Below are 21,519 nucleotides of genomic sequence, written 5' to 3'. Positions count from 1 at the left end.
TATATATATGAAATACTGAAAAATTGAATAATGTCCAGCGCTTAAGAAAAAAATAATTCTCAACACTTAATTCCAAATAGCATCGTGTCATTTCTTTAGCCTTGACCTTCACAAATAAAATAATTTAATGTGTACTGATAAGATTGAATATCCAAATAAATGACAGCATAACCAAAATACACATACACACACACTTGCACATTCATTCAGCGAAAAACCCAAAATCACATAAACGTCTAATTAAATGTTTAAATACAAAAAAAGTGGATCATGATAGTTCAGCATTGGATTGGGCTTTGCATCTGGGAAGCGGAGAAAAACGTTTAATGTAAAATTATTGGGCAATTACATTTCAATATGTCATTTTAACATTTTTGTTTTTATTTTTATTTAATTTCTTGGTTTGGTTTATTTGCCAGGCATTTGAAAGACAAAATATAAAAAGCTGTTGTAAACAAAACAAGTAGCTATGTTAGTAATCCGCCCAAAAACAAATATGTAGCCAACTCCAACAACCATGACTGTGTGAAGAAGTCAGCAAAGAGCAGCGGCATTCAAATGTTATGGTCCAGACAGAGACACACGCACACACACACACACACACAGTCACAACTTGACAACGTTTAATTTATTTTGATATTTTTTTTTACAAGCAAACATTTAACAGAAGGTGCTTAGCAGAAGAAGATGAAAAACTAATTCTGACTTGGGAATCTCTTTCGAAGTCAAGTGTGCAGAAACAGAGTTAAGTACAAAACTCATGACGCTTTGTCGGCCAACTATGATCGTCAAGTTATGCCAAGTACTACACGCTCAGCCGAGCGGCAATGCAATGAATGAACGAATGAATGAAACCAGTTTTTGTTGTTTTTGTTTATCATTATTATTATTAGGTTTTCTTTTGGTATTATGTAGACAGATTTTCAAAAAAGAAGAACTTTAAAAAAAAAAATTACGAAAATTGATGATGGCGGTAGGGTGGGTCTTTGCGAATGCAAACGATTTGAAATAGGCTAAACTGTTTCATTTTGTTTTTCGCTGATATTGCTGGCCGTTTTAATTAGAGCGTGTTTAAAAGGTACATATTTAACCAGTGGAACGTTGATTTTTTCAAAAATTGTGTGACATTTCATAGAAGGTTAGTAAATGTTAATTTGGTTGACAATTAGAGTCTAAACGTCTAACATTTTTTTAAATATTAAACAGATGAGACTTGTTGCATTAATAAAACAAGTGAGATGGGCGTAACGTTACATGGTCATTACATGGTCGACACGTCGTCGGTGTCATGATTAAGTGTTCTAAACGCCATTGGCCTGTTTTGAGAAATGTATTCGAATTGCGTAGATAACAAGTTAAAAAGTATCAGTCGGTATTGCCGCCAGAGATATACCCTCAGCCTATGTTCGATTATCTAAATATATTTTGACTAGTGTTAAGGTTATTCAAACGTTTGAATGGGCCAATATTGCCCATTTCCTATCGGACCCAATATATGATATAAATATTTCGCCAGATGTGCCAAGTCTAAATGGAATCGGATGTTAATTTGGCGATCTATGAGATTCATGGGTACTCAAAATTTCAATATTTTGTGGGGGAGGTACCAGAAGGAGTGGACCGATGTATTCCCCCTTCACACCAGACCATGGGCTAATACAAATATTAGGATGTGTGAAATTTGAAGACAATCGGACTTTTACATCACATTTAATGAGATTGTAATTATTCAAAATTTTGACCATTTGTGGGGGAGGTACTTGATGGAGTGGACCGATATTGTTCATTTTCACACCAGACCTTGGGTTAACATAAATATTGGGATGTGTGAAATTTGAAGACAATCGGACTTGTACATCACATTTTATGAGAGTTGTAATTATTCAAAATTTTGACCATTTGTGGGGGAGGTTCTTGATGGAGTGGACCGATATTGTCTATTTCCACACCTGCCCTAGCACTGACGCAAATATTAGGATTTGCAAAGTTGGAGCAAATTCGGATTATCCTTTCTCTTTCTGTGCAAAGAATATATTTTTTGAACATTTCGACCTTTTATGGGGGAGGTACCAGAAGGAGTGGACCGATATTGTTCATCTTAACACCAGACCTTGGGTTAATATAAATATTGGGATGTGTGAAATTTGAAGACAATCGGACTCTTACATAACATTTTATGAGAGTTGTAATTATTCAAAATTTTGACCATTTGTGGGGGAGGTACTTGATGGAGTGGACCGATATTGCCCATTTTCACACCTGACCTAGCACTGACGTAAATATTAGGATTTGCAAAGTTGGAGCAAATTCGGATTATCCTTTCTCTTCCTGTGCAAAAAATATATTTTTTGAAAATTTCGACCTTTTGTGGGGGAGGTACCAGAAGGAGTGGACCGATATTGCCCATCTCCGAACTCGATCTAAGTTTGACAAAAATATTACTATGTAGCCAATTTGGACCAAATCGGATACTCCCTTCGAGAGTTATCGTGCGCACCAGCCAGCCAGACAGACAGACAGACAGACGGACGGACGGACGGACGGACGGACATCGCTAGATCGACTCCAAATGTTCTGAAACGGATTTGGTCCAAAGAGACCTAGGGTCTAAAACCGTTATTTCGACTAGGCACGTTTTGGCCGTATTAAATGATATATACCCTCTGTAGCCATATGACTGAGGGTATAAAAATGGACGGGGTAGGGTTCTTAGGCATGATTTTTTAAGAATAATACATGTACTATTCCCGGAATCATGGGGTCCACTCTTTAATTAATTTTTTATGTAAGCCCCTAAAAATTCGAAAAAAGTGCCAAATTTGTCAAATTTAAAAAAAAACAAGTAAAAAAGTATCGGTCGGTTTTGCCGACAGATGTATACCCTCAGCCCTATCCACCCTCTATGGAGTGGGTTTTGAAAGAATCGTTCAAGATTGTCCATTTCGTATCCCACATAAATAAATATTATATAAATATAATTATATATAAAACTAATTATATATGTAAACAAATAAATTATAGTAGATGGATATAGCAAATGTAAAGAATCGCTGAATCGCTTCGTAATTTATGATAGATGAAAATATTGAAAATTGTGTCCCTTTGTGGGTGAGGTGCCAGAAGGTATTCGAAGATATATAGCATCTTCACAACAGATCTGGTGTTAGCAAAAATTATTGTATGTGTGAAATTTGAAGAGAGTTGGATCCTTATTTCGCTTTCTTTGAGTGTTATGTTTTTCAAAATTAGATTATTGCTTCCCTTTCTGTGCAGAAAATATATATTTTTAAAATTTCGACCATTTGTGGGGGATGTACCAGAAGAAGTGGACCGATATACTCCATCTTAACACCACACCTTGACTAATAAAATGATTAGGATGGGTGAAATTTGAAGACAATCGAACTCTTAAATCACATTTTATGAGAGTTGTAATTATTCACAATTTTGACCATTTGTGGGGGAGGTACTTGAAGGAGTGAACCGATATTATCCATTTTAAGACCAGACCTAGCACTGATGCAAATATTAGGATTTGCAAAGTTGGAGCAAAATCGGATCATCGTTTCTCTTTCTGTGCAAAAAATATATGATTTGCAAATTTCGACCTTTTGTGGGGGAGGTACCAGAAGGAGTGGACCGATATTGTCCATTTTTACACCTAACGTAAAACTGATGCAAATATTAGGATTTGCAAAGTTTGAGCAAAATCGGATTATCCCTTCTCTTTCTGTGCAAAAAATATATTTTTTGCAAATTTCGACCTTTTGTGGGGGAGGTACCAGAAGGAGTGGACCGATATTGTTCATCTTAACACCAGACCTTGGGTTAATATAAATATTGGGATGTGTAAAATTTGAAGACAATCGGACTCTTAAATCAAATTTTATGAGAGTTGTAATTATTCAAAATTTTGACCATTTGTGGGGGAGGTACTTGATGGAGTGGACTGATATTGTCCATTTTCACACCTGACCTAGCACTGATGCAAATATTAGGATTTGCAAAATTTAAAGCAAAATCGGATTTTCCCTTCTCTTTCTGTGCAAAGAATAAATTTTTTGCAAATTTCGACCTTTTGTGGGGGAGGTACCAGAAGGAGTGGACCGATATTGCCCATCTTCGAACTCGATCTAAGTTTGACAAAAATATTACGATGTACCAAGTTTGGACCAAATCGGATACTCCCTTCGAGAGTTATCGTGCGCACCAGCCAGCCAGACAGACAGACAGACAGACAGACGGACGGACGGACGGACGGACGGACATCGCTAGATCGACTCCAAATGTTCTGAAACGGATTTGGTCCAAAGAGACCTAGGGTCTAAAACCGTTATTTCGACTAGGCACGTTTTGACCGTATCAAATGATATATACCCTCTGTAGCCATATGGCTGAGGGTATAAATCAAATGATATATACCCTCTGTAGCCATATGGCTGAGGGTATAAAAAAAACAAGTTAAAACGTATCAGTCGATTTTGCCGACAGATATATACCCTCAGCCTATGTTCGATTACTTAAATTTATTTTGACTTGTGTTAGTATAATTCAAACTGTTGACCCGTTTATGAAGTAGGTTCCGAAGGAAACCTATTATATATATATTGCGACGTGCCAGGTTTGGACTATATCGACTACTTCCTTCCTTTTAAATGAGATTTTGTGATCATTAAAATGAGCGTGGGATACCGCATACATATTCGACAGAAGTATTCCTTTTTCATACTTCATCTAATACACATAAAAATATTGGTATTAGCAAAAGGACAAGAAAATCAAAATATGTATATCCAATTTTATGCGAAATCATAAATTCGATATTCATCTCAGGTTTCTGGCTGAGAGACATATATTTAGATATGGTAAGTTGTAAAGAATCACTGAGTTATTTCGCAATTTATGACAGATAAAAGTATTGAAAATTGTGATCATTTGTGGGCGAGGTACCAGAAGGGGTTCGCGGATATATATCATCTTGTGTAAGCAAAAATATGTGTATGTGCGAAACTTAAAGAGAGAGTTGGATGCTTATTTGGTTTTGTTTAAGCGTTTTGTTTTTCAAAATCTTGAGCCCTTTGTGGGTGAGGTACTACAAAAAATGGTCCCGTTTCATATCCCGTTTTATGAGCTTCATGGGTATTCACAATTTCGAGCCTTTTTGATGGAGGTACCTGAAGGATTGGACCGATATATTCCATATTTACAGCATATCTTGTATTAGTAGTGGGAAATGTGAAATATGAAGAGAACCAGAGACTTGTTTCGGATTGTATTATCATTTTGGTTATTCAAAACTTGGGCCCTTTTTTGGGGCAGATATCTGAAGGAACCGTCCGATCTAACATCAACATCATTAAAACAGATCTTGTGTTGATAGAAATGTTGATATGTGCCAGGTGTACATCGAACCGGATGTTCATTTCGCAATTTATGAGGTACTCGATGGAGTGCACCGATATTGTCCATTTTCGCACCTGACCTAGCGCTGATGAAAATATTAGGATTTGCAAAGTCGTCCCTTTCTCTTTATGTGCAGTAAAACTTTTTTTTATACCCTCCACCATACTATGGAGGGTATATTAACTTTGTCATTCCGTTTGTAACTCCTCGAAATACTCATGTCAGGCCCAACAAAATATATATATTCTTGATCTGCGTAAAATTCTAAGTCGATTTAGCGATGTCCGTCTGTCTGTCTGTCTGTCTGTTGTAATCACGCTATCTTTCGAATAAATTAAGATAGATGGCTAAAATTTTGCACACATGTTTATTTTTCCAGTAGGCAGGTTAAGTTCGTAAATGGGTCATGTAGGTCCACGTTTTCATATAGCCCACATATAACGGTACCTCCCTATATTCGGTATTTTGATGATTTTGGGGACATTTTTCACTGGCATTGTTTCAAATTTGGTATTTGAAGTTCAAAATGGATACTACACCCTAAGACAGAAAATTGTCTGTGCAGGTCCACGTCTTCGTATAGCCCCCATATATCAGTACCTCCCTATATTCGGTATTTTCATGATTTTAGTGACATTATTTACCGGAATTGTTTGAAAATTGGTATTTGAAGTTCGTAATGAATACTACAGTCTAAGATAGAAAATTGTCTGTGCAAGTCCATGTCTTCGTATAGCCCCCATATAACGGTACCTCCTGATATTCGGTATTTTGGTGATTTTAACGACATTATTCACGGGAATTGTTTAAAATTTGGTACTTGAAGCTCAAAATGGATACTACACCCTAAGACAGAAAATTGTCTGTGCAGGTCCACGTCTTCGTATAGCCCCCATATAACTGTACCTCCCTATATTCGGTATTTTGATGATTTTAGCGACATTAGTCCGCGGAATTGTTTCGAAATTGGTGTTTGAAGTTCGTAATGAATACTACAGTCTGTGACAGAAAATTGTCTGTGCGGATCCAGGTCTTCGTATAGGCCCCATATATCAGTACCTCCCCATATTCGGTATTTTGACGATTTTAGGTACAATACCCACCGAAATTGTTTGAAATTTGGTATGGATGCTACAGCCTGTGACAAAAAATTGTCTATGCTGGTCCAGGTCTTTGCACAGCTCCAATTTAACGGCACCTCCTTATATACGATATTTTGGTGATTATAGCTACATTATTCACCGCTTATGACAAACAATGCCTATGTATGTCCACGTCGTATAGACCCCAATATAACGGCTATATTCGGTATTTTTAAAATTTTAACAGAATTTTTTAAGGATTTTATTTTTTAAAAATTTCCAAATTCGTTGCAAATGGTGGAGGGTATTAAAAGTTCGGCACGGCCGAACTTAGTGCTTTTTAACTTGTTTTTGAAAATATCGATTTTTTGTGGGGGAGTTACTCTTAACCGATACTGTTCATCTCAGAACTCGATCTAAGTTTGATAATAATATTACGATGTACCAAGTTCGCACCAAATCGGATACTCCCTTCAAGAGTTGTCGTGCGTACCAGCCAGACAGACGGACGGATGGACATCGCTAGATCGACTCCAGATGTCCTGAAACGGATTTGGTCCAAAGAGCCCTAGGGTCTTAAAGCGTTATTTCGACTAGGCACGTTTTGGCCGTATCAACCATATGGCTAGAGTATAAAAATTTCATAGTACATATTAAGTATATAATTTTTATATCCTCAATCATACATAGTATGGAGGGTATTTTAAGTTCGTCATTCCGTTTGTAACTCATCGACAATGTAATAACTTCAGCGACATTATTTACCGGAGTCGTTTCAAATTTTGTATTTAGAGTTCGAAATGGAAACTACAGCCTACGACAAGCCCACGTCTTCGTATAGCCTCCATATAACGGTACCTCCCAATTTTCGGTATTTGGATGATTTTAGCGAAATTGTTCACCGGAATTGTTTCAAATTTCGTATTTAGATTTCGTAATGGGAACTACAGCCTATGACAAAACAAGTAAACAACATTAAGTTCGGCCGGGCCAAACTTTTAATACCCTCCACCTTAGTGTAAATAAAACATTAGAACCCATTGTGTCCCACAAATACCAATTTTTAGACATATTCGTGGGAAAATGTCGCAAAATCATCAAAATATTGAATATCGGGAGGTACCGCTATATGGGGCTATAAAAAAACGTGAACCTATACATACCATATTTCGGCAACGGAGCTACAACCCATTAGGACACAAAAATACCAATTTTTAGACAAATCCTCGAAGAAATATCTCAAAAACCATCAAAAAACTACATATCGGGAGGTACCATTATATGAGGGCTATACCAAATCGTGGACCTACACATGCAATGTTTTGCCACCGAAGCAAGAACCCATTCTGACCAACAAATACCAATTTTTAGACAAATCCGTGAAAAAATGTGGCAAAAATCATTAAAATACCGAATATCGGAAGGTACCGTTATATGGGGACTATACCAAAACGTGGACGGATATGTCTCATTTTCAATACCAACCATCCTAGACACAATGCTAATTATTCTGCTAAATTTTGACGTTGTACGTCAAATAATGTGGGCTGTGTCGTGATTTCAACAGACAGACGGACATCGTTAAATCGACTTTTTATGCTGATTATGAATATATACACTTTATGGGGTCTACGACGAATATTTAGGGATTTTACAAACGGTGGAGGGTATAAAAATGGCTATGCAGGCATACGTTTTCGTATAGCCTCCATATAGCAGTACTTCCCTATATTCAATATTTTGACGATTTTAGATACAATTTTCACCGAAATTGTTTGAAATTTCGTATATGAAGTTCCTAATAGATACTACAGCTTCTGATGGAAAATTGTCCATGCAGGTCTAGGTCTTTGTATAGCCCCGATAAAGGTACCTCCCTATATATACGTATTTGAATATTGTAATGGCTTATGACAAAGGTTGCTAATGCCAATCCACGTCTTCGTATAGACACCAAGATAATGACTATATTCGGCATTTTTAAGATTTTAACAATTTTTAACGGATTTTATTTTATTTTATTTATTTATTTTTTTTTGAAAATTTCCAAAATTGTTCCAAATGGTGGAAGGTATTCAAAGTTTGACCCGACCGAACTTACTGCCTTTTTAATTGTTTATTTTTGCACAGTGTTATTTATAAAAAAAACTACTTTTATTTTCGTTCAACATTGATAAATTTTAAACAAATGGTTTCAAATATTAATTATTATAAATATTTGTACATAGAATCCCTGTACTCAACCACAGTGGGTGAATGGATACCCACTGTCTAATGCATGTTTGTTTTTATATCCACTTACAAATGCCTGCCATGCAATTGCTTTTGTTTATAAACAAATGCTATTTTTTTAGTTGTTGTTGTCGCTGTTATTTATATGAAATATTTATGTAAATTAAAAGTTAATACGTTAATTTATATTAAGCTCGTATAGTTGCTGAGTGAGCACTTGTAAGCGAAACTAATATTTCTTTTTTTTTTGTTTCGTTTTGCCGAAGTGGCTGCTGACAGCAGTGTTTGGAGATTTCCATTGAAATCTAATTGCTAAGCTACTAAATACTATATGTTTGTAGGTATATAAGAACGTAAATAAATTGCGTAGATGTAGCCATGTAACTAATAAAATAGAAATAAAATCAAATCATTAAAAACAGTAGATAATTGTCCATGAAGTCTTGTTTTATGCTTTCCACTACCAATACACAGAAAAATATATTTCATATCTTTATACCCTCAGCCATATTGCTAGAGAGGGTATATATAATTTGATATGGCCAAAACGTGCTTCATTGAAATAACGGTTTTAGACCCTAGGTCTCTTTGGACAAAATCCGTTTCAAGTTTCATTGAGTCGATCTAGCTATGTCCGCCCGTCTGTCTATCTCGCTGGCTGATGCACACCATATCAAGGTCAAGTGGGAAAATAGCCATTATCGGTCCACTCCATCAAGTACCACGCCAACAAAGGGTCAACGATTTTGAATGATTAAAACTCTTATAAAATGTGATGTAACAGTCCGATAGTCTAGTGTGAAGATGGAATATATCGGTTCACTCCTTCTGGTACCTCCCCCACCATGGGTCAACATTTTGAATATCAATGAGACTCATAAAACGCGGAATTAACTTCCGACTTCATTTCAAATTTGGCACATCTCAATATTTCCATCAACACAAGATCTGTTATAGAGATGATAGAGATCCGACCACTTGGTACTTTTCCCGCAAAGGGTCAAAGTTTTGAATACCCAAAACGATAATAAAATCCGAAATAAGCATCCGGTTCCCCTCATATTCCACACATCCTATTATTTCTACTAACACAAGATCTACTGGGATATGGGATATATCGGTTCACACTTTCTGGTACCTCCCCCACAAAGGCTCAAAATTCTGAATATCCATGGAACTCATAAAAAGCGAAATTAAATTCCGATTCCATTCAGACTTGACACATCTCAATATTTCTATCAAAAAAAAAAAAAAATAAAAAGTGGTATAGATAAGACCATTCCTTCTGGTACCTCACCCACAAAGGATCAAAGTTTTGAAAAACAAAACTCTAAACGAAAGCGAAACAAGCATCTAACTATCTTCAAATTTCACACATTCAAACATTTTTGCGAAGATGATGTGTATCTGCGAACTCCTTCTGGTACTCACCCACAAAGGGTGATTCATCAATTTGAATAATCGTAACAAAAGTCAAAATATCCTTAAATATTCGATAATTGGCTGAGGGTATACGTCTGTCGACAAAACCAACTGATACTTTTAAACTTGTTTTCGACAAATTTAGCATTTTTCCGAATTATCTGCAAATTTCCTGTAATTTTCACTGTCCAATTGCACGTCTGGATTGTATATATTTAATTTTTCAAGGATTTCCTGCATAAATAAATTTTGTCATTCCGCTTGTAACACCTCAAAATATGCGTTTTAGACCCCACAAAGTATATATATTCTTGATCAGCATAAAATTCTATGTCGATGTCCGTCCTTCTATCCGTCTGTTGAAATCACTCTAGCTTCCGAACGAAATGAAGTAGGTTGATAAAATTTTATTCAAATGTATATTAATCTGCAGGACTTTTGGTATTGAAAATGGGTGATGTAGTCCACGTTTTTGAAAATTGCCAAAATCGTTTCAAAGGTGAGGGTATTCAAAGTTCGGCCCGGCCGAACTTAAAGCTTTTTTATTTTTTTAATAATTATAAAAAAAAAACTTTCTGGCCAGGAGTTATGGATTTTAACAATTTTTTTTTAACTTTTCCAAAGTCGTGAATTTTTTTAAAAATCTTTTTTTAATATTTATATTTCTGGAGATAAATCTTGGATATTTTTAAATATTTAAAAAAGAGTTCATAGTGCAAAAGCAAGAGTCATGATTTTGGGCTATGAACTGTTGTTTAATATTTGTATATTTTTTTTAAATTTCAAAGTTATTTGTCAAAAATTCCTATTGAATTATTATTAAAAAATTGTTGGCCAATAATTTTATGTTTTTATATTTCCTGATTAAGATTACATTTTCAGGGACTTGCTGACAAAAAGTAGCAGTTTTATAGTACATCTTCAAATATTTCTCTCCCAATAACTGCCTCCCAATAATAAAAAACTACAAAAATCCGTAAGAAAACTCTTGCCTCATTTTTTAGTTACTTTTTCATATTTTTTTAAAGAACTGTGAGCAAAATATCGATTTTTAAATTTTTTCCACGATATCGTGGATTTCGTAGGATCTTTTAAAAAACTGTCTTCAAAAATTTTCGGCATGTTCATGTAACAACTTCTTAAGTTAGATTTGCCATTCATTGATTGGCAATAAAATATTCTTCGAATGTTGTTTTTACAACCACCTACTATCCGTTGAAGTCGCATAAAAAGACTTCAAAGCATTTATATATTTGTATTATTTTTTCTGCAATATGTAGCACTTACATATGTATTACGACATATTTATAAGCTGAACTACAATATTCATGAGTCATGAGACAACATAAAAAAAGGCCGGCTTTTCCCATTGTTCTTTAAAATTTACGGCTTTATGTTAAGCTGTTGTTATGCATATTTGTTGCCGGCATGCGGACACTGACGTCTTCGCATTGATGATTTCCTGACAGCCAAGTGACTGGCGAGAGGTACTCCCAAAGTGCTTGCCAAAAAACAGTAACTACTCAATGCAATGTAGACAGCAATGCATGATTACAATTTTGACATTTAACACCAGAGGTGGGAAGTAGAGACAGCTGTAAAAACGACAACGAGGTGTTGGCTTTAAATTTTTCTGTTATTTCTACTGAAAACAAATAACAATATTTGATTGGGATTTTTTGGATGTTTTTTTTGGAACGATTAGGATTTTTTGTCAAAACTAGTTTCGAATACTTTGCCAAATATTTTAGTCAAATCTCCAAAATTTCCTATGTATTTGAGAATGTTTTCCATTTGCAAAATGGTTTACATTGTCTAGCCAACGCTGGGGGAATCTATTACGACGATTTGACAAGATGTAGGAAATGAAACATAAAAACGAAAACAAACTAGTTTTTATTCCAAGTCATTCACATGCGATTTTTGCCAGCAGAACTGCATCACAATGGAAAAACTGTCAATAAATTCTATTGGTGGAATATTTTTATTTCACTTCTCATATCAATTAGCTGATCGATAACATTTTAAAAATCGCTTATCATAGTAAAAAATTTTATATTCTTATCGTTCTGGAACAGTCCAATTATTAACTTTGTGATTGCAACATTTCGAAATAATATCGAAATTCCCGACATTATTTTACCACAAGAGGTGAATTCATGTAGTAATATTTAATTATTATTATTATGTATCCATATGAATGTTACCGAAATGAAAAGAATAATATAAGCAAGTAAAAACTAGTTTTATACCCTCCAATATTTGTAAAGTATGTATGGGAACTATAGAGAAACCTTGACCTATATAGAAAATGAACTGCTATAGGAGCAAAATTCTTTACGAAATCCAAAATGTAGCTAAAATTGTCAAAAGAGTGAATATAGGAAGGTACCATTATATAGGGGCTGGCTATACTATAACATGGACCTATTTAGACAATATTCTGCCAAACGGGGTAGAACACGTTAAGAACTCCAAATTCCATATTTTGAAATATAGAGTGGCTAAAATCATCAAAATACCGAATATGAAGAGGTACAATTATGTTTGGTCTATATGAAAACGTTGACCGATATAGCTCATCTTCGAACTCGACACTGCTTGCAGACAAAAGACAAATCTATGCAAAATGTTAGCTCTCTATCACATGGGCGGCGAGAGGGCTACTTCGACTTATAACCTTACGCTGATCAAAAATATGTTTGTGTCGCCTTTGGCACGAATTGTGGCCTTCAAACGGCCAATGAAACCGCCACACGCTGCCCGAATGTTGCTCTGCTGTATTTTGGCCCATTCCCGGCGAAGCGCGGTGATCGACACTCTGGTATTTTTTAGTGCCAACCTTGCTTTCCAAAATACTCCAGACACAATAGTCCAACGGATTGGTATCCGGAGATTTTGGTGGCAATTGTGCGCTGGAAATGAAGCGAGTGCGATGGTGCTGAGTCCTGTTGGAATGTCCAAGGTCTGCGGCCAAAATGTTTGCGTGGTAAAGGCTTTTTTGCGATAATATTCGGCATTTATTCTGATTCCGCGGTCGATTAGTGCGAGCGGAGAGCGACCATCGGCTGTTCTGGCGGCCCACACCATTATCATGGCCGGCGCTTGAGTTCTGGTGGCCAACCGAAGGTGCACATTTTCAGCTGACCTCTTTGACAAGTAAACACGATCATTTTGTTTGTTTACAAACTGCTTGACAACGAATGTTTTCTCATCGGAGAAAACCAAATTCGGCAGTTCACCACTTTTGGCCAAGCGAAGCAACTCTTTAGCTCTTTTGAGTCTATTTTCTTTCTGTTGCGGGGTAAGTTCTTGCACTTTTTGGAATTTCAATGGCTTTACCCCGAGCTCATTTTTCAATATTTGCCATATTAAATATTGCGATATGTTCAGGTCACGAGCCAATTTTCGGCCACTGCGCACTGTATATTAGAGCGATAGCTATATCTGAACCGATGTTCGTCAAAATTCAGGTCATTTGGATATTGGCCATTTGGTGCAAAATTAACCCGAAATCGGTTGAAGATATATATTTATTTATGGAAGCTATATCTAAATCTGAGCCGATTCCCCCCCAATTTCAATAGGGCTCGTCCTTGGGCCAAACAACTATTGTTTGGAAAATTGCATCTCAATCTGATAATAAATGTGACCTGTGACCTGGCCGTTTTGTTCACAAAAAAAGAGCTGTTCTGAACTCCAACCCCATAAAAATTCTATGTATGTATATTGGTCCTTACTTGAGAAGTGTAGGGCGACTTTAAAATCTAGAAAAAATATATATCAAAAAGCGTCCAGACGTTCTTAAGTTATAAATAATATATAATAATATAAATAATTTTCTGTTTTTGATTCATTTTATCCTCTAAATACTTTGCGATCATCTCCCCCAACAGTAGGCTTCTTTTCTGACCTTAACCCCACCTCCATGCAAAATTTTGTGAGGATCGGACCATAATTGCGACCTGTGCGTGATTACAATATAGAATGCATTATTATATTGTTGTTCGTTATAAATATTATTTAATTATATCGAATTAATTTATTCCATTCGCTATTCGATATTTTCAGTGTACGATGCTTCGGTGCGAAATGCCATTGGCACCGGCAGTAAAGTCTTCTATCAAATGGGACATTTTGATCAATGCTTAGAAGCTTCGAGTAAGCCAGCAACAACGACAACAGCTACATCAATGGAGACATCTTTGAATGACGGGATTTACAAGGAAACAATACCAGTTCAATATTGTCTAGTCGATGTGCGGATCAATGGAATAATACTGGACTCAGACGAGGCGGAAGGTGATGAACAACAACAAGGCGAGGTAAGTGTTTAGAAAATAACAATTTATTTGCAAAAACAATCTATTGTTTGTTTATAGTATTTTGTAATAGCAATGATTATAATTGATTTATGCATGTAAAAAAAAAAAAAAAAAAAAAAACAAACGACTCACGAGGAGGAAACTAGGCGAGCAATGAACTCGGTGATTCACAGTAAAATTATTTGCTTGTGGCTTAAGTGGTCACATGGAACCTCAAATGCGATTCTATAACATTTTCGGTAGTTAACGACAATAACACTGTGCAACACAAAAAATAATTACAGCAAAACGAGCTGATTATGAAAGTAAAAATAAACAAGTAAAAAGGCATCAGTCGGTTTTGCCGACAGATCTATACCGTCAACCAATTTTCGATTTTTAAATATATTTTGACTTCTGTTATTATTATAATTCAAGAAAAGAAAATCGATCATTTATGTCCAATTTTATGGGAAATCATATATTCCATATTCATTTCAGAATTCTGGTTGAGAGAAATATTTAGATTTATTTAGATCGCTGACTTGTTTCGTCATGACATGTTTTCGTCATGATATTTTCACAGATAAAAGTATTAAAAATTGAAGCCCTTGTGGGTGAGGTACCAGAAGGGGTTCGCAGATATATATCATCTTCACAACAGATCTTGTGCAAGCAAAAATTAGTGTGTGTGTATGTGTGAAATTTGAAGAGAATTAGATGCTTCCCTGCGGGAAAATTAATTGGTTTAAATCTAACTTAAAATTAGTTTAAAAAAACCACAACTAGTTATTTTTTGATTTATTTCCTTTACGCCAACTAACTATTTTAACATGGGGATGAGCTAGGCAGTGGACAATTGTCCTTTCCTGTATTACTTTTAAACTAACTATAAACCGGTTAAAAAAAAAAAACAATTTATAACCAATTTATAACTAACGCTTTTTTGACCGACTTGTAGTTAGTTCAAAAAGAACAATTTATAACTAGTTGAAATTAAACCAATTTATATCTAAATATTTTTGACTGATTTTTTGTCAGCTTAAAAAAATACCAATTCGTTTATTAAAATTCAATTTTATTTATTAAAACAAATATATATTTCAAAAATTATACAAAATTATTTTACTGATTTTTTTCAATGCACACTTTGTGAAAATGCATTTTTTTGACGACATTAAGAACTTTTCGAAATTCATTGTTTGGGTCTTCCGTCTGTGATTGCAAGGCCCCCATTAGACATTCGAAAACATTTTGATAATCTTTCAGTCGTTTCTTACCATGCGTCCCATCCGTATTAAAGTCAATTATGATGTTCGTTGACAAAACTTCAGAAATCGATCTATGAAGTGGTCCTTTTAATAACGTCTTTAACTCTTTAATCTGAAAATAGAAATTTATTTACCATTAGAAGAATATAAACAACAATGCTTTAAAGAAAAAAAACTTACATATGTTAAACGATTATCATCGTTTATCTCATCATTTAGGGTTTCCAAATCTGACAAGGTCTGTATTGGGAAGGATTTCCTTATGCTTTTCGTGTGATTGTCCTGTTGTACCAATTTTTGTGAGGCTAAAGCTGTCATAATTGCCTCATTGTTTAAACGCATTGTTGTCTTTAATTGATTGATACTTTCTAAAATGTAAGAAGGTTAAAAATGCATACAAATAATGTTCTTGGTTTTTACCATTTAATTCATTAAATTTTGCCTCCATAGTCTTAACGAGGCTTCTACAGGAGGGACAATTTAAATTAATATTTTCTTGGTCGTTTTGTCGGTTTAGATTCATTTTAGATTAGAATCATTCTCTATATCAATAAATACATTTTCACTTGATTCCTCCCCTTCCACACGCTTTCTTTTATTTAATGACTCCTAAACCACACTTTCTTCACTTTCACCCAAAGGCATACCAGAATTTAATATATTCAAGTAATCCTCCCTTTGGGATTTAATTAATTTTCTTAAATGAGATTTGCTTGGAAGCATTTTTAATATTTTTAAATTACCCTTTATATTTCACTTTTTTCACCACAAATAACGCGTCTTAATCGATTGACATCCAAACACGAATGACTTCTTTTTTTCATTTCATCGCTCAGCAAAGTGTTTTGTTATTGTTTTTTATGTATGGTATGCAATTCTAACGGTTTTTGCTTTTGGTGTTGTGATCTCTTGAGAAATAGAGAACTTATATGTGTTTTGTTTTTGCAATTTATTTTCATTTTGGTGTTTGAAGTGGTTGATATCCAGATGACTTTTCAACCAATTTGAAGTTAGTTGTAGAATAATGCATTTATAACTAACGATTTTCTCAACTGGTTGAAAAATGCCCCGCTGGAAAGTTAGTAAATGCATTATTCTACAACTAACTTCAAATTGGTTGAAAAGTCATCTGAATATCAACCAGTTGTGATTACTTACCTTCTGATCTCCAGATGACTTTTCAACCAATTTGTAGTTAGTTGTGGAATAATGCATTTATAACTAACGATTTCTTCAACTGGTTGAAAAAAGTCTCGCAGGGTTATATCTGATTTTATAATCGTTTTGGTTATACAAAACTTTGATCGTTTGTGGAGGAAGTACCAGAAGGAGTGGTCCGATCTACACTATATTCTTTTGATGAAAATATTAAAATGTACCATGTCTGAATGGAATCCGATGTTAATTTCGCTCTTTATGATTTTCATGGGCATTCAAAATGTTGACCCTTTGTAGGGGAGGTACCAGAAGGAGTGGACCGATATATTCCATCCTCACGGCAGATCTTGTGTTAGTAGAAACAATGGTATGTGTGTAATTTGAAGTCAATCGAATTCTTATATCACATTATATAAGAGTTATAACTATTAAAAATTTTGACCCTTTGTATGAGAGGTACTTGATGGAGTGAATTCACATCGTCCATTTTCGCACCCGACCTTGCACTGACACAAATATTAGAATTTTCAAAGTTGGAGCAAAATCGAATTATCGTTTTTATACCCTACAACACTATGTGTTGGGGGTATTATAAGTTTGATTGGGCCAAAAATTATGTAACACCACGAAATATTGATTTCCCACATAGGAAAGTATATATGGATCTTCCTATCTCGCCGAGCTGAGTCGATCTAGCTATGTATGTCCGTCCGTCCGTCTGTCCGTCTGTCCATGTTAATTTGTAATCACGCTACAGGTCGCAATTATGGCCCGATCCTTACGAAATTTTGCACGAAGGTGGGGTTAGGGTCAGAATAGAAGCCTATTTCTTTTGGAGATGATCGCCAAATGTTTAGGGGTTGAAATGTACCAAATACTGAAAAAATGTCGGATTTTGCAGTAGCTATACAGCTATACAGCAATTATAGACCAATCGACGCGGAATTTCGCATGTAGCTAGAGTTTAGGGCGGGGAAGAAGCCTACCAATTTGGGTGGTCATCGGATAATATTTAGCGGGCAAAATAGACCATATCTTTTTTGTTGAAAAAATTTAAAATTTTTCATTAAACCGCAAATATTTTAAATCCCGGCGAAATCTCAAAGCCATGACAAGGTTACTTCTGATCTTTACATTGATGGTAGGATCCAAAAAATCGAATATATAGCAAAATATGTGCGATATATATGTCTATCAAAGAAGATATGCTTGAAAGTTCTCATATATGTCGAGAACGGCTGAACTGATTTCGACAGTTCTGATTAATTCAGAATGGCCTCTTGGCAGGAAAGAAAAAACGTCTAAAAAAATCGCATAAAAATATCTCTCTAATGATGAAAATATTGATTTTTTAAAATTTTCTCATATTTTTTCAATTTTGTCATATTTTTGGCATATTTTAATTTTGAATCAAACATTTGGTAATATTTCTACAGCTAACAAAACTAAGTAGTTAGGATATCATATACAGATCGCATTTATCACCCGATCCTTACGAAATTTTGCATGGTGATAAGATGAGGGTCAGAATAGAAGCCTACTCTTTTTGGAGATGATCACCATATATTTAGGGGTTGAAATGGACCAACAAAACTGCAAAATTGTAAGCAGGCCGTAATTATCGCCCGATCCTCACGCACATTTGAATGGGTGTTACCGGACATTGCAAAAGCCAACTTTTGTAGACAAAATACGAAAATGTCCATTCCAGAGACTTTTTGGAGAATTCAAAATTACAGGAAAGACGCACTTCTGACTATTTCGTTAACGCTGATTTCGTTGAAGACTGTAGCCTTTGCTTACTTGTTTCAATTTGACTTTTAATATTTTGTAAGCGGAAGCGTGTGGAATGCACCACTGCTATTGTGTAAAAAATTACGAACATTATTTACAGGCGATATCCGAAATACGGAAAAGGCGAACACCAGGCTTTTTTATGCTGATTTTTTTGACGAATATAGCCAAATATCGTAGACAAGCAAATCATATAGATGACCCAGAAAAAATTTCCTGATCACACAATTGCAGCCAATCGACACGTCTGAAAAGAGAGTTGAGAGCAGGGGGAATTCTAGCATTTTGGATGATCATTGGATTATATTTAGCTGAAAATTGGACCACAACACCTAACAGCACGACGGAGTACGTAAATGTTGGGCAAATGCCCCTAGCCAAAATTGTAAGGGTAATATGTGGGCAGTGCTCCGTGACGCAATTTTAAACGCGAAATCTTTCAAAATGGATTTGGGCATAAAGGGGCTTCTAACATATTGTAGTGTTGTAGGGTATCACATGGTCGGCCCCGCACGACTATAGCCTTTGCTTACTTGTTTATTCTTTGCAGTAATTTTTTTTTGGAAATGTTGGCCTTGGTGGTGTTGTTACCAGAAGGTGTGGACCGATATTGCCCATCTCCGAACTTAATCTAAGTTTGATAATAATATTACGATGTACAAAGATTAGACCAAATCGCACATCGCTAGATCTACTCCAAATGTTCTGAAAAGGATTCGGCCCAAAGAGACCAAATTCCATTTTTAAAGGGCGAGCCATGCTCCATTTTGAAAGGGCAAGGGGCAAAGTTTCCCCTCTTCGACACTTTTTAAAAATGTTCGATTAATGTTCCTCGGAAACGGTACTAATAACAAGGATTATTTTGGTAGGAAGTTCTAATCCCCCAAGTGAGTCACTAAAGAGGTCTTTTTGCACTTTTTTAAAAATAGACTCCTTTAAAAACTCTACTTTATGTCTCAGAAGACATCAAAAGTCTAAATCCTAACTAAGCGTCAGAAATTCATAGATATAAACAACACATTTGAGGTTTAAACTTGTGCCTTATGTGAGTTTATGCTAAATTCTACTACAAGGTATCAATTTAGAAGTACGACGTCAGAGACAAAATTATTTTTCATCAAATTTCACATCAAGTCACCAAAGAAAAGAAATATATATTTCCATTTTATATAAATAAAATATTAGCCTCAATGTTGCCAAAAGCAGACGAAAATATTTCTTAATTTTTTCTTCATTTTTTTCCTTGGCCGTTTTTCAAGCTGGTGCATGAATGTAACATAAAATTCCGTTATAGGCAGGTAGTGTCAAAAGAAGAAATATTCTGCACACTACACAAATTTCACCATAAATCTTCCGAATAAGTCATGTATCTAGGTTTAATCGTTTTTAGGAAAATTAGATTCGAAATGTAGTTATTACAATGAAAATTATGTGTTTAAGTTTGTTATTGTCAATTTAAAACGTTTTCATTTTAAGTCAAATCTCTCTACTTCATTTTTGGAGAAATTGCCAATGAAAGAAATATTCCACATTAAATGTCAATGTGAGTCTCTGGTCAAAGGAAATTTGTATACCACACATTCATCATAAAAAATATCATCAATTTTGGTTTATAAAAACCATGGTAATTACGATTACAATCGTTAAAATTAAAACACATAATTTTCAATTTTATTATTTTAAATTTTTATACCCTCCACCAAAAAAGGTATGGAGGGTATATCAAGTTCGTCATTCCGTTTGTAACTCATCGAAATAATCATTTTAGACCCAACAAAGTATATATATTATTGATCAGCGTAAAATTCTAAGACGATCTCTCTTTTGTCTGCAGGCAGGTCAAGTTCGAAGATGGGCTATATCGGTCCACGATATCGTATAGCCCCCATATAACGGTACCCCCCGATATTCGGTATTTTGATGATTTTACCCACATTTTTCAAATGAATTGTCTGAAAATCCACACAAGGAGTTCCTTGTGGGTATTTTATACCTCGGCAGAGAATTATCTATATAGGTCCACAATATCGTATAGCCCCCATATAACGGTACCTCCCGATATTCGGTATTTTATGATTTGACCCACATTTTCCATCGGAATTGTCTGAAAATCCACACAAGGAGTTCCTTGTGGGTACTTTATACCTCGGCAGAGAATTATCTATATAGATCCACGATATCGTATAGCCCTCATATAACGGTACCCCCGATATTCGGTATTTTGACGTTTTTAGCCATATTTTTCAACGGAATGGGGTTCAAGGGGTTCTTTGTGAGCACTTTACCCCCCGACAGAGAATTCTCTATATAGGTTAACGATAACGTATAGCTCCCATATAACGGTACCCCGCGATATTCGGTATTTTGATGATTTTAGCCACATTTTCCAATCGTATTGTCTGAAAATCCACACACGGAGTTCTTTGTGAGCACTTTACCCCTGAAACGGAATTGTCTATATAGGTCCACAATATCGTATATCCCCCGTATAACGGTACTGCCCTATATTCGGTATTTTGATGATTTTACCCACTTTTCCAATGGAATTATCTGAAAATCTATACAAGGAGTTCCTTGTGAGTACTTTACACGCAGACATAGATTTGTCTTTATAGGTCCACAATATCGTATATCCCCCCATATATCGGCATCTTCCTATATTAGATATTTTAAAGATTTTAAAAGAATTTTTATTGGATTTTATTCTTTTGAAAATTTTCTAATTCGTTCCAAATGGTGGAGGGTATTCAAAGTTCGGTCCGGCCGAACTTACTGCTTTTTTACTTGTTTATTTTAAATTTTATTCCATTAATTTTATCGCTAACTAACCAATAAATTTCGTAAATTATAGAA

The 21,519-nt window shown here is 35.1% G+C and overlaps 1 protein-coding gene across 1 annotated transcript in view; it reads left to right on the top strand.

Annotated features, from left to right (window-relative positions):
• The window catches only part of LOC101895959 (nose resistant to fluoxetine protein 6), a 64,057-nt gene that overhangs the window by 11,532 nt on the left and 31,006 nt on the right, over positions 1-21,519 (top strand). The window contains exon 2 of the mRNA XM_005185850.3: positions 14,211-14,464. Coding sequence (XP_005185907.2) covers positions 14,211-14,464 — 254 coding nt within the window. The remainder of the gene's footprint in view (positions 1-14,210; positions 14,465-21,519) is intronic.

The sequence above is a fragment of the Musca domestica genome, unplaced genomic scaffold (assembly GCF_030504385.1).
Source record: "Musca domestica strain aabys unplaced genomic scaffold, Musca_domestica.polishedcontigs.V.1.1 44, whole genome shotgun sequence".
NCBI lineage: Eukaryota > Metazoa > Arthropoda > Insecta > Diptera > Muscidae > Musca > Musca domestica.
Note: the sequence above shows the minus strand (reverse complement) of the source record. Positions and strands in the feature narration are given on the sequence as shown.